Consider the following 14,528-nt stretch of genomic DNA (forward strand, 5'->3'; position numbering starts at 1 on the left):
AAGGATCAAGCTACACAAGTTCAAACATGCAGCTTAGGTCTAATGTTTGAGGGCAAAGAGATCTCTTCAATTCCTCCATATATTATGGGTATAAATACATGGAAAGGTGCACCGGATGATTCACTTTACATACACTCCAATACCTTCCTCCCCATCCTCTTTACCTGCACATTGGTACTCTTGCTTGCTTGATATAAGAGAATCTCTGGCTAGCTAATTAGCTCCCCAAGTTGATATATGGGAAATGAAAGACTATGACAAAAAACAGAATATATATATATATATATTCAGCTTCCTGAATCAAGAAACCAAATTTAAGCAATGCAAGCTTTGCTAGGAGCATAATGGTGTTCAGTCTATTGATGCTTGCAAACATGGATTTTATATTAATACAGGTGTAATGATCTTTTGCACAATTTCTTCTTTATTTTTCACAATCTCATAAGTTCTAGAAATTAGGGTAAATTCCTAACTGAATTTAGTTTCCCCAATTAACTTCAGCCATGTGACTACATTGACCAATAAAGCACATTAAATTTATTGTCATAAGGAGAAGATAATATCATTTGAGCTGCAATTGTCAATATAGTCACAGGGTTGAATTTAATTGGAGAACCTAACCCTATGTTTGAATATTCCAGCCACCTCCCCACTCCTCCGCTCTCCTCTCCCTCCATTCCAAATATACCATTAGACACTGCAAATGACACATGCATGCCATTATCTAAGTTTTGCACTAAAAACAGCAGTTCCTGTGGTTGATTCAACGAAGATTTGAACCTCGCCAGAGTCCTGGAATAATTGGATATGCTCGGTAGGGGGTAAGTTTTTTTAGACTTTTAGTAGCCAGTAATTGATTTGCAATTATATTTTAGATCTTGAAATAGTCCCCAACCTTTACTGCAAACAGTGGAACACCAGCCTATCTGGTTAATTTGATTTAGTTGTTTGGCTATATATATATATATATAGAATAGTCGTTTGGTTAATATTGATCCAGCCTTCATGTAATCATCCATCTTGAATTTCCTTATAAATAGACTTACTTTCCTTTTTTAATTTCCTCACATTTTATGTTCTATGTTCTGATGTTCTCATTAAAATTTCAAATTCTTAACCCCGTCCATCCCACCCAAAATGAAAGGTCCCCCCACCCCAATACATAATATATAAAGAAAGCAAAGAGAGAGTGAACACTTGACTCATCAGAGTGAACTCTGATTTTCTCCGAAAGGAAAGAGTAGCATGGAATGATTTTTGATGATGCCGAAAATCTCACCAGTGAATTGCACGATGCTTGCACGCTCAAAACGATTCCTGCACAACAAAAAAGAAAAGACCTAACAGAGGACACCGGTGTGGTGCCGGCCAAATACCCTCCGAAGGTCAAGTTAGAACTTCTTTCAACTCTAGAGTGCTAGAGAGGGGTTAATTATGCGTATCTCGGCTTATGAGGGTATTGGGGCTTTTATAGTAGTAGAGGGTGGACCTCTCTTCCTTGGAGCAGAAGTCTTTTCCTTATAGGAATCCTTATGCGCGTAGATTGCAGAATCCTTTCCTTATAGGACTCTGATACTGGGCGTGGAATACAAGCAACTTCCTTAAAACCCATGCGTGGTGACCAAGTCATGGTTTTCATAGAACCGTCGGCCTTGAAACCGTCAGCTTGCACTCTTCCCTTCAGCTAAGTTGGCGTCAGCTTCTCGCAACGTTGAGTAGCCCAGGGGCTTCAAATTACCGTCAGTTATACTTGGAGCCTTCAGTCCGTCGGCTTGTTTTAATCTAGTCAGCATGCCTTTCTCCACGTTTAGCCTATAATATCCATCACAATTGACCCGTCAGCTAAAACAGAAGCTGACGGGTTAAGCTCATGGTACTTGCTATAATTCTTCCATATCAGTTGCCCCCTACTCCATATCTCCGTCGGCTGTTCCTGGTGGGTTATGGAGTTTTCATTCATCACTACCCGTCACTTTGATCAGGAGAGAGAAAATAATTACAGCTGACACCCTAGCATTAAATGCTAGAACACGTGGCGTGCCTGGATTGGTTCCGTGTCTGAATGTGGGCGTCGCTTCGTCTTCCGTGCGTTTTCTTATATATATATATGGCCCACTTCTCCCTATTTTCACTATTTCACTTGCTGATTCCTGGAGAGCGCATCCGTCGCCAATATTCCGTCAACTTCTAGCAACATTCCTGTCGTCACTTCTTCAACCGTTACTCACTGAAAACTTGTAAGTTTCCTTTCTTTCCTCTCGTACTTTCAATTATCTTCTTTAAGTGAGGTCGTCAACCTAGGTGCTTAGTTTACGCCCGTCACTTGTAAGTAGATGTCGAGTGACGCGTCGAGTGACCAGTCGTCGGTCCGCGAAGGAGCGGGCTACGACGAGGTGTTTGGTTCAGGCTCAGATAGTGAGTCCGAGAGTTCCTCCTGGTCGTCAGAGAGGGAGACGTCAGCCCATGTTCCCGTCGAGGAAATAGGGAGTCAGGGGGACGGCGGCCAGGAGGAGGAAGTAGTTGAAGAGGGTGAGGCTGGATTAGGAGAGGGGAACAATGACAGGGATGAAGGCGACGAGGAGTCTAGTGAAGGGGATTCTGAAGGTCCTGAAGGTAGTCGTCCCTTCATCCTTCCCAAGGACTGGGCTGTGAATAAATTTCTTCCAAAGATGACGCTTAAAATTTTTAATGAACTACGTACCCGTTTTCAAATCCCTGATCATATTCCCATCCGTCTACCTATGGAGGGTGAAAAGTGTTATACGGGAAGAACTGCAGACGTTGGCATGTATGACGCCATGTTTGCTGCCGGGTTGAGATTGCCCCTGACGGCTTTGCACCGTCAGCTGGCTGATTATCTATTGTGATAGAACCACCAGTTATGGTGATAAACACAGTGCTATCAGTCATGGCTTATGACTATCCAGCTGAGAAGATAAGCGTTTATCTATCAGATGATGGTGGTTCAGATTTGACGTTCTATGCCATGCTGGAGGCCTCACGTTTCTCAAAGATTTGGCTGCCATTTTGCAAGAAGTTCAAAGTAGAACCAAGATCGCCGGAGGCTTATTTCCGCACAGCTGTTGAGCCACTTGGGGAGCCTGTCTTGGCCAAGGAGTGGTCAACTGTCAAGGTAAATCTGTCGCTATCATTCTCTCATTAATTTGCGAAACACCATTCATTGTTCGATGGAATAAGACGACCCTTCTCACGCTTGATAACTTTTTTTTTTTAATTATTTTTTTTTAGACTAATTTTTTTTTTTTGGCAATTCAAAATAAACAGAAAATAAAAATTGTTCTCAAAATTCAATTTATAAAAGAAATTGAAAATATAATAATTATTTTCAATTTCTAATTTTCAAAAGTTAATGAAAACACGTTTTAATTTAAAAAATCTATCTCATTTAATAAGTTAACATTAAATTTCAAATCCTAGTAACAACATATTTTAGTATTTTCTATTTTTTTCTTCAAAATACTATATTTTTAATTTCAATTAACCAAACATGTTTTTAATTTAAAAAATACAAAAAAATTTTTTTTCTTTATATTCTCCAAAAAAGGTTTTTGAAAATAGAAAATAAAAACTGTTACCAAATATAATCTAATGTTTTATTATTTCTTAGATCACAAATATATATATATCTATATATATATATATATATTATGAGAAATACTTCTTTTTTACAATGTAAATTTATATTGTATAGACAAAAAAAGTAGCAAATGTTGTATACCTTTGCAAAAATTGTACAATATTTACCACTTTTTGCAAAGGTGTATAAAATTTGTCACCTTTTGTGATTGACAATGTAAATTTACATTAAAAGTACAATGTAAATATATATAAAGGTCCTACATTTATATACTTTAATAGTTATTAAGAGTTTTGCAATTTAACTGATAGTTATCTTTCTTTTAAAAACAAAAAACAAAAAAAAAAAACTGATAGTTATCTTTTACTATTTTCAAAAAAAACATCCATACTTTAAATTCATTCACCTTAACTTAAAAAAAATAAATAAATAAATAAATAAATAAATAATAAAACTTAAAAATAAAAAATAAAACCTTACTAGCTAGGCCGACATGACCAAGAAGAATTAAAGTGAATAACTGTCCCAAAAAAAAAAAAAAAAAAAACTGTAGTGAAATTTATTACTTGTAGACGGGTGAAATACCATGCATAGAAGCAAGGATATGCAACTTGAGCAATATGCTATAAATACTTGTAGGTTGTGTTTAGGAACTTAGATTTGGATTTGGATTTAGATTTTAAATTAATAGATTTGAAATCCTTGATTTCAAATCCATTGATTTTCGGAGTTATTTCAAATCGAAAAATTTTAAAAGTTTAAAATTCTTTATGAATTTATCAAATCCAAGCCCTTGGCCTATTTTGAACTTCCCAAAAAAATTATTCGGATTTTAATCACTCAAAACCAAATCCAAATGCTCAAATCATATCATCCAAACACATTAGTAAAGAATTTTGTTGCTGTAGTCTCTCCAAGGTGTACATCTCTCTTGCTTCTTTAAACTCAATTTTAATTTTATAAGTATTATGCTCTTTTTATCAAGAGAAATTATCTTATTAGTTTGGCATACGAGACTCATGTGAATCTAACATGTGAGCTCCACAAACTTATTTCACATGAGTTTATGGAGCCTACATATCAGCCTCACATAAGTATTATACCTCAGTTATATACAAGATTTTTTTTCTCTTAATTAATGATGGTCTGGGTTGGTGAGAAGTGTAGACAAACATTAGGAGAAAAGTATTATTGTAGGGTACATGGAGTGTAATATTTTTTTTTGCGCTATAATTTGGCATCTGATTATTCATTCCAGTGATTGAGATAGAAGATGCCCCATTAGCTCCACCAAAATCAAACTTTGCGTATTTTATCTGGATAAGCACAGCCACACACACACACAAGTACAAAAGTTGTCTTCCGGGGTCAAAAATCTGATCATTTCATCTCATGTTCATTCTATATTCTTGGTCCGTTTTGGAAAAAAATGTTACAAAAACAGTGTCACTAGTTAACAAGAAACGTCGGTCAAAAAAAAGTTAACAAGAAACGACATCACTCAATGGACCCTCCAAAATTAACACTGTCCAAGTCCTCAGGTCAGTAGGTAAAGTCCACTAACAAGGATTGGGCTAATACAAAGCACCGAATGATGTCTAAGATATTTCAAATTTGATCCTTTTTGTTCCAAAAGTCAACTTAGCCCTCAAAAGAGTTAAAGAAAAATGTTAACTGACTTACTAGTATTTAGGGAATTAAGTTGGACTAATACTTTTACCATTATAAAATGGATATCTCTTGCAATATGTGAGTACGTTGCAAGTTCATATAAAATATAATTCATGTACAATACTTATTCATTATATAATATTTGATAATTAGTTATATCACATGTCATTAAAGAGAAGAAATATGAATTTTTGTGATTAATATAATTCATTTATGAACATGTTTTTGAATGAATTTCCAAATATTTAATTACTTTGACTAACTTATTTGCAAAACATTTTCTATATTTTACTTTTGTGCTTTTCTATTTAAAATTATTAAATTTGAACATGTGTGTCATATTTCAAATAAATTGTTTTTTGATATAAATCTTAAATAATAACCATATACTTTCCAAGAATAACCTAAATTTAAATCCCCCTCCCCACGTTTTGTGTGAAAAAGAAAACATATAAATTATCTTTTATATTAATAATTAATGGAATGCACATGTATCTCTAAAACACATAACTGAAAAAAATTAATATTAAAGAAAACACTATTATTTTTTTGCCGAATCGAAAAAAACTATAAATAATTTAAAAAATGGATAAAATTTTTGTTATCTCTTATTTTCTTGCTAATTAAGTAGTTGTCCAAATTTTTTGTAATTAAAAATATTAAACTAAAGAAATAAAATTATTTATCTTTGAATACAAATAAATAATAAAGATTAAATATTTTATTAAACCATTTTCTTAGTTAAAAGGTTAATAAATTAATTCATTAAAACCTTTACTTAATGGAAGAGGTTAAATGGATAATAACTATATCCCTTTCAAAGATGATTGATATATGGAATTAATTAAAAAGTGAGGTGGAATGTCAAATGAGAGAATTATAAAAATAAAAATAATAAAAATGTCAAATGATTTAAACCAAAAATGAAAGAATCCCAAAAATGAAGTCATTTATCTACTTTACTTAATTTCCATAATATCTGTCAATTATAACCAACCATTATAAACCCATCAAAAGGCTTCTAGCTAGGAAGGTTGTAATATTTATCTTGTATCTTTTTGATACGTGACATTTGCAAAGTCGTCTATGTAATTTGTATCTATTTTACGATTAGGTTGGAAATTAGTAGACAGGTATTTCTTAATTTTCCTCTTTGCTTTATTTTTCAATTCACATGTGATAATTAAAAAAAAAAAATCATGTTTCATGTATGTAGATGTTATATGAAGACATGAAGAAACGGATTGAAAACACCACAAACCTAGGTCAAATATCCGAAGAAATAAGCAAAGAACACAAGGGATTCAATGAGTGGATATTGGTTGCAAGCCGACATGATCATCAAACAATTCTTCAAGTACATACCATATATTCTCTTTTCTCATGAGCTGAATATACTTAATTGAATAATTAAATTTATTCGATTTCATGGCTTAGATAATTAATAATAAATAATTTATAGATACTTATTGATGGGAGAGATTCTGAGGCTATGGACATTCAAGGACAACCTTTGCCTACTTTGGTATACTTGGCACGTGAAAAGAGAACCCAATACCACCACCATTTTAAGGCAGGAGCCATGAATGCATTGGTAAGCCATAAGGACAACCTTTCTCCAAACTAGTTCTATTTTTTGTAGTCTCAACTCTCAATAGCCATAAAATTTATATGTTATAAGTTTTTTAAATATTTTGTACTCATAATTATTTTTCATACTCAAACATATTAGATAAGGGTGTCATCGAGGATAAGCAATAGTCCAATAATACTTAACGTGGATTGCGATATGTATTCAAACAATTCAAAGTCAGTGAGAGATGCTTTATGCTTTTTTATGGATGAAGAAAAGGAAAATGAAGTTGGTTTCGTACAGTTTCCACAAGCATTTGAGAACCTAACAAAAAATGATGTTTACAGTAGTTCCTTGAATGTAGCAACGAAGGTAAGCATCAAAAAATTACTTATACTAATTCCAATATGTTCAAATGAAAATGTGTTAGAGAAGACATTTTAACAAAATTTATACCCATGGTATACATTGAAATAAAGATGGAGATGCCAGGATTTGATGGGAATGGAGGGCCTTGCTATATTGGTACTGGGTGCTTCCACAGAAGGGAGACTCTTTCTGGGAAAAAGTACAACAAGAATTATAAGGAAGATTGGAAGAGATGGAGCAATAGAAGTGTAAAGGAGAGTTCAAGGGTACTAGAAGACACAAGCAAAGTCCTTGCAAGTTGTAGCTATGAAGAGAACACTCAGTGGGGAAAAGAGGTTTGTGTGTGTACAATTCATTTGAACCTCTCTTATATTCTTATTTGTGATGTTTGTGTACAATTCATTTGAACCTCCTATACATTTATTTGCAGATAGGTTTGAAGTATGACAGTGCAGTGGAAGATGTATTAACAGGATTAGCCATACAATGTCGAGGTTGGAGATCCATATATTTCAATCCAGAAAGGAAAGGCTTTCTTGGAGTTGCTACCACAACACTACTACAGTCACTTGTACAATACAGGAGATGGTCTAACGGTGATTTTCAAATATTTGCCTCTAGACATTGTCCCTTTGTGCTTGGGTATAAAAAGATTCCCTTAAAACTTCAACTTTCGTATTGTATCTATCTACTATGGGCTCCAACCAGCTTGACTACATTGTACTATGTTATTGTGCCATCTCTATGCTTGCTTAGAGGCATATCCTTGTTTCCACAAGTAAGAGACTTATTTTTTAAATTGAAGTTGTGTATTATTGTTGCTAAACTATCTTCTAAGAATAGAATCATCTTGCACTAACAGATTTCAGATCCACGGGTTCTCGCATTTGTATTTGTCATCTTTCTCCACCGTGCATACAGCCTTGGAGAATGTATTTGGCTTGGGGGCACATTCAAGGGTTGGTGGAATGATCAAAGGATGTGGCTATATAGAAGAACAACTTCCTACTTCTTTGGCTTGTTGGACTATATCCTAAAACGACTGGGGTTTACAAAGTCGGCCTTTGTCATCACAACAAAGGTGGCTGATGATGATGTGTCACAGAGATATGAGCAAGAGGTCATGGAGTTTGGTACTTCGTCTCCAATGTTTACCATTTTAGCAACACTTGCATTGCTAAATGCCTTTTGTTTCTTCGGAGGACTGAAGAGGGTGATTGCCGATTTGGAAACTATGGTTTGGGAGCAATTTGTATTACAGATACTTCTATGTGGTCTGTTAGTTTTTATCAACCTTCCTGTTTACCAAGGACTTTTCTTCAGGAAAGACGTTGCTAGCATGCCCACCTCAGTTTCATACCAATCAACTATCTTTGCTCTATTGGCTTGTGTAATAGCCCTATATTAATTTCTATGTTTGTGCCTCACAAAACTTCTGCTAGCTAAGATATACTTTGATGGAACCATATATTGTCATAAGAATTTATCATAATTTGATTTTTATCTTCGTTCTTCTTCTTTTTCTTCTTTTCCTTCCTTTTTTTTTTTTTTTTGCTCAAATTTATTAATATTTAGAAGTTGAAAGTTGATATTTATTATTGTTACGCTCTTGTTGAACTACATCATTATAGCATTTCAATCCATTTCTATACACTTATGAATGAAAAATGACTAGTTTAGATTGGGAGTGCATATTCTAAATCCAAATTTATTAAAAAAAATATAGATTTCAATCTTGTGGCATTAAAAATTCAACACGGAGAACTAAATGCTGAATTTGGCTAGAGATGGAAGTCTTGTTAGCTTTAGGGTATGCTTGTTTGGAGGGATTTTAGGGAAAATGAAAAATTGATGAGAGAAAAGTGGGGAGAATATTTTTAGTGGGTATTTGATTGGGAGGGATGGAGGAAAAAAAAAAAAAAAGTGGTGGGGGCTAGGTGTTTTATCTTAGGCCCACCAAATTGTCCTCTCTTCAAAATGGGGAGAAAACTAGAAGGAAATCTCTGTGTATGGAGAAGACAAAAATGTCCATGTACAGGTGCACATGAGTTTTCGTTTCTTTGCCAATTTGGCTGTTTTTTTTTTTTTTTTTTTTTTTCTCCTTCGATTTTACAGAGAAATAGATATGTGGTCATGGATCTGTTTTGTAAGTTCCAATTTTCTTACCACACCATCTGTGATTTTCCTCGTCTTTTTCAAATTGGGTCTTCAATCGTTTGAAGGACTAGTAAAGGTTGTGTAATTTGGTTGTGTCTTGAAGGGAAAATGAAGCAATATATGGTTGAGGTATATCTAGAGTAACTACCATTCCATGTGGCATCCCATACTGGATTGAAGCACTGTGGGAGGGATTAAGGGAAATGGGGATTGACTTATTGCCATTCATCCCAAGGTTTTAGTTTAGGAACCTCAATACATATCTTGGAATTGCTTTCCGGGGCTTAAAATTGCATGTTTTAGTTTACGATACATGTGTATATAATCTGTATTTAATGTAATCTCTTAATTTATTGCCCTGCACTGTGAAAAAGGAATCAAAGTCACGAGGAAACAACGTTTTTTGTCCTTTTTTTTTTTTGTTTTCTAATGACTCTCAAAACTAACGAGGTGATCATCATCTCTCCACAATTTTGTTGGCCAGCAAAGTTTGCACTTACTCTGACCACTATTTCATTTTGTCCTACTCTTGTCGACGTTTGCTCATCTCCTACCTCATTCTTTTTGTTCAAATCTTTTTGGCAGTACACGAGAGAGAGAGATGGGCAACAATGACAATCTTCCTCTTTTTGTAACAAAGTCAGCAAAGGGACCCATCCTTTTCCAGTTCTCTGCACTTTCAATTTTCGTGGGAATATGCCTGATCTCTGTATATAGACTGACCCACATACCAGAAGAAAAAGAAGCTGGAAGATGGGCTTGGATGGGATTGGATGAGATTGTTTCTCTCAGAGCTTTGGTTTTGTTTATATTGATTTTTCACTATGGTTGTCCGATTGAACCCCCATATATCGTTACACTTTCAAAGACCGCCTCTCTCTCAGGTACATATGAATATCTCTCACTTTCACATGTTGTTTAACATGTGTAAGAACATATGTTCTGGGTGCTTTACTTGCTAAGTGTGTTTGTGCAATTATCAGGTATGAAAAAGATTTTCTGGTCATAGACATATTCGTGTGCACTGCAGACCCCATGGTAGAACCACCAATTTTGGTGATAAACACAGTGCTATCAGTCATGGCTTGTAACTATCAGCGTTTATCTATCAGACGATGGTTGTTCAAATTTGTCATTTTATGCTATGCTAGAGGCCTCACGTTTCTCGAAGATTTGACTTCCATTTTGCAAGAAGTTCAAAGTAGAACCAAGATCTCCGGAGCCGGAGGCTTATTTCCGCACAGCTGTTGCGCCGCTTGGGGAGCCTGTCGTGGCCAAAGAGCGGTCTAATATTAAGGTACTTCTCGTCCTTAAAATCCACATACTTTCCACACTCGTATGTAAACAATTACAATTTGCTACAAAGTATTTGACATCGAAGGAAACGTAGTTTACATTCATATATGCCCGTACATCCGAACATGTGTATATCTAGGTTTCAAAAAAAAAAAAACATGTGTATATATAGTGTTAAAAAAAAAAAAATCATTATTAATATGTTAATGTTAAAAAAAGTTAAAACTTACAAAATTATAGAATATTGATTATATTTAATTATCTATTATGGGGTTTATTTTTTCCCAAGAATAAGTTGTTTAAGATATTTTTGATGGAAAATTGTAATTTACCACCCTAAACTATACATATGATTACACTTTGCATTCTAAATTTTTCAAATGCATGTTATGCATCCTAGACTATGATCTGTGTTATCCTATGCATTTTGACATCAAATTTGCTATTAACTTGGATGAAAAAAATATAGCATCACGTGAAAAGACCTAACTGCTCATCTTCTTAATCCCTTAAAAACAAAAGAGAAATTATATTTTATCACCCTAAACTATACTCTTTATTACATTTTGCACCATAAAATTTAAATTTTCATCCAAGTTAATAGCAAACTTAATATTGGAATGCAAAGTGTAATAAAAGTTATAGTTTATGATGCAAAATGTGTATTCAAAAAGTTTAGTGTGTAAAGTGTAATATAAGATATAGTGTAAGGTGGTAAAATGTAATTTCTCATATTTTTTAAGTCAAAATTCGACTTAGAAATGAAAGAATGTTTAATAATTACTTAGATGGATATCAAGTACTACTTAGGTTCTTATAAATAAACAAAAAGGTACAACTTGGGTAAACTTAATTATACAATTATGAATTATCTAAATTTTTTGTCACTTTTGAAATGTGTATATACATATATTATCTTTTCTTCCTAGATTCTATATCTTCCTTCTTTTTTTTACCTTCATTTTCCTTTTATAAAAGTTGAGCTGAAAGTAAGGGTGTGCAGCCAACCCGCCAACCCACCAAAACCGACCCAACTCATCCCAACCCGCTAGGTTGAGTTGGTTTTTAGAGCTTGGTGGGTTCAGTTGGGTTACAATTTTTTTTTTTTTTTTTTTTTATAGCTGGTTGAGTTGGGTTTGGGTCATAAAATTCCAAACCCACCAAACCTAACCTGACCCGCCCATATATTTAAAATATATTATATAATTAATAATTTTTTTTAAAATAACTAATTCTTCCTATCCTATATAAAAGTCAATTAGTTTACACAAACCCTAGTAAATTACTATTGTTGTTTAGTCATTAGTGTTGTTCGCTTTTAAGGAGTTATATTGATACTAATCTTTAGGTTTTTTTTAATATATTTGTATTTGTATTTTTTTCTATTCAATTTAATAATAATAATAATAAAATTTGTCCAACACATGGGTTCAACCCGATCCAACCTGACCCATGTGGGTTGGGTTAGGTTGGACTTATGTGATAGGTTGGGTTGAGTTGATTTTTTTGACCCACCATGGTGAGTTGGGTCAAAAAATCTCCTTAACCCAACCCAACTCGACCCATGCACACCCCTAGCTGAAAGTGTAAATATGAAAGATTTTCTTTCTATTTTTGAGCTATAACTCTCACTAAATAAATTAGCATGACTATATTTTTTAAAGTTTAAGCGTTAAATTGCATGTTTTTTATATTTTTAAAACATATACCAAATTTTATACCAATCGGGTGCTATTTACTATTTGATTCATAAACTTATGTTTTATATATAATTTTAGACTACAAAAATTTGAAATTTAAACATTTAATTAATGAAATAGATATTGATCTTTGATCATTATTAAATTTTGTAAGCACGAAAGATATAAAAAGAAAATGTAATCCAATAGTAAATTTACCAAAATTCACATATAATAAAGTGAAAAAAAAAAGAAACAAGTGGAGTTGTAGTCTTAAACTATAGCCAAGTTTGTTGCCAAATTTTGTCCATAATTTAACTATGTTAAGCTTAAAAAAATTTAGGTTGGTCACAAATTTTTTAAAAGTAAAAAAAATCATATATTTTTTTAAATATTATATATAATAATAATTTTTTTCCGGGTTAGGGTGCTATTATGGAATTTGTGACTGTGACCACCCTGATTTTAATCTGGAGCTACCCTTGGTTTTATATATAGACTATATTAACTTCATTGCTACCCATTGTGGTGGGCCTTTTTGTGTTTTTTCCTTTTTGGGCAGGGCTGCTTCCTGCAGCATTATGGCCCAATGATTCTAGGGTAGGAGAGTCAGGACCCTCTTAATTGAAACCCACCTCAAGCCAGCTTGTGCGCAAGCTAGGATCCTTTCACCAAGATCTTGATCACTCGCTTATAGTAGAGGACACTTGTTAGGTTCTAAGGAATTAAGAACTAATGTATTAGAACTTCAATTTGTAATGTTGGCAAACTATGATCAAAACATTTTAGTCTTGTTTAGACTTGTTCAAAGTGTATTTATATATAAAGTTGGAATCGAGTGTTCTGCAGGATTTACTATATAAATCTGCCTGGCTTGATTGATCGTAAAATAGGCTCGATCAATTGAAAGTTGTGTAGATTGTTTTTTTGCAGAATTTTTCAACTCAACCTAAGCTCGTTTGATGTGTAAGGTTTTATGTTTTGTCTTAAGTATAGAAGGAAAAACCCTAGCCACGTTTTAAGATGGCTCTTTATGCTGTGTGTGTAAATCTTTTGTGAGATCTAGAGGTGTTTGCCTTCATACATAATTAGGGTTATCAAGAATCAAGATTATGTCAAGAACTTGACGATCATTTCAGTTGCAGATTCAAGAGCTTAAAGATACATAAGAGAGAGTGCTTGTACTTGCTAGGAATCCAAAAAAAAAGTAGTCCGTGGACTTGGAGCTATCATGGGGTTACGGTAGTAAGTTTTTTACTCGAGGTAGCAATATGATATTAGTGGTCTAAGTCGCTATTGTGTAAACTTCAATTCTTTCATAGTGGATTCGATTTACCTTGAGGATAGCTAGGTTAAATCCTCCCCAGGTTTTTTTACCATTTTTGTTTTCTTGGGTCATCATGTCTTTTTGTTCTTTACTTTCCTTACTTTACATTGATATGATATATTTGTGTTAACCTAGATATGATAATTTGACTAAGTAATCACTTAGCTAATTAACTAGGTTAATCTAATTGTGTTTTAAAGGGTCTAAAAATGTACAAAATTGTTACATAAAATGTTACAGCAGGAGGCATATAATGCAACAATGGTATGTATATAGACAGTAAAAGATAACACTTAAATCATTTTTCTTAACAAGAAAACACGACGAGAGTATGGTTACTTCTCAATTAGTTATAACGGAAGAAAGGAAAGGGGGAATAAGTTTGTAGTACTTAGTTCCTTGGCAAATTAAGTCCAAGAAGGGAACCAGTCTTCAAAGTGAGCAATCTCGCATGGAACTCCTGCCATAGAAATTGCTTACTTTGAAGAAATGGACCTAAATGACTTGATCCTGAATCTTCTAACTTACTAAAGAGTAGGCTATTGAGAAGGAGAGAAGGAAATAGCCTATTGGTGCATGCCTTGTCACACATTTTTGTATTCTCCCTTTTCTTTTCTCTTTATTTTATTTATTTATTTATCTTTTTTACTCTTTCTATTTACCTTGTTGTTTTTCTCACTTGTTTTCTTTCCTCTTTGCCTTTTTCGCTCTTGTCTTTCCTCCCTCTTTTGTCGTGCATAACCAAGGCCCTTTTATATTGTCTGCCATGATGATTTTTACTATTTTATCCCTTAACTACTTTTGCCTCGGTGTGGGTGTCCTTCTTGGACCATCCACTAGTTTGCCGGTTGCTCAGTC

General features: G+C 33.7%; 1 protein-coding gene and 1 long non-coding RNA gene across 6 annotated transcripts; both read left to right on the forward strand.

Moving 5' to 3' along the window:
• Window positions 1-2,874: 2,874 nt before the first annotated feature.
• Window positions 2,875-8,663, forward strand: LOC111987892 (cellulose synthase-like protein E6). 3 transcript variants are annotated; one of them, XM_065769100.1, is made up of 7 exons: window positions 2,875-3,133; window positions 6,486-6,626; window positions 6,732-6,863; window positions 7,002-7,214; window positions 7,322-7,546; window positions 7,642-7,989; window positions 8,074-8,663. In XM_065769100.1, the coding sequence occupies exons 1-7, from the start codon at window positions 2,882-2,884 to the stop codon at window positions 8,617-8,619; spliced, it is 1,857 nt and encodes a 618-aa protein (XP_065625172.1). In that variant the 5' UTR covers window positions 2,875-2,881; the 3' UTR covers window positions 8,620-8,663. The 3 variants fall into 3 exon arrangements, with proteins under 3 accessions (XP_065625172.1, XP_065625174.1, XP_065625173.1); XM_065769102.1 differs by lacking the exon at window positions 7,002-7,214; XM_065769101.1 differs by lacking the exon at window positions 6,486-6,626.
• A 482-nt stretch (window positions 8,664-9,145) lies between these two features.
• On the forward strand, window positions 9,146-13,606 carry LOC136061204 (uncharacterized). Of its 3 annotated transcripts, none has more exons than XR_010627241.1 (4): window positions 9,146-9,249; window positions 9,954-10,252; window positions 10,352-10,665; window positions 13,489-13,606. It is a non-coding gene; the product is annotated as an uncharacterized LOC136061204 (long non-coding RNA). The 3 variants fall into 3 exon arrangements; XR_010627240.1 differs by lacking the exon at window positions 13,489-13,606 and adding an exon at window positions 12,906-13,211; XR_010627242.1 differs by lacking the exons at window positions 9,146-9,249; window positions 13,489-13,606 and adding exons at window positions 9,338-9,357; window positions 12,906-13,211.
• Window positions 13,607-14,528: the final 922 nt, after the last annotated feature.

This window comes from Quercus suber, unplaced genomic scaffold (assembly GCF_002906115.3).
Source record: "Quercus suber isolate HL8 unplaced genomic scaffold, Cork oak 2.0 scaffold_1052, whole genome shotgun sequence".
Taxonomy (NCBI): Eukaryota; Viridiplantae; Streptophyta; class Magnoliopsida; order Fagales; family Fagaceae; genus Quercus; species Quercus suber.

Excerpts from the sequence above, each read along its gene's own strand:
- LOC111987892 (XM_065769100.1), top strand. The coding sequence starts at position 2,882 with ATGGTGATAAACACAGTGCTATCAGTCATGGCTTATGACTATCCAGCT. Across the intron at positions 3,134-6,485 it reads AGGAGTGGTCAACTGTCAAG|ATGTTATATGAAGACATGAA; the intron begins GTAAATCTGTCG and ends TCATGTATGTAG. Across the intron at positions 7,215-7,321 it reads CCTTGAATGTAGCAACGAAG|ATGGAGATGCCAGGATTTGA; the intron begins GTAAGCATCAAA and ends ATTGAAATAAAG.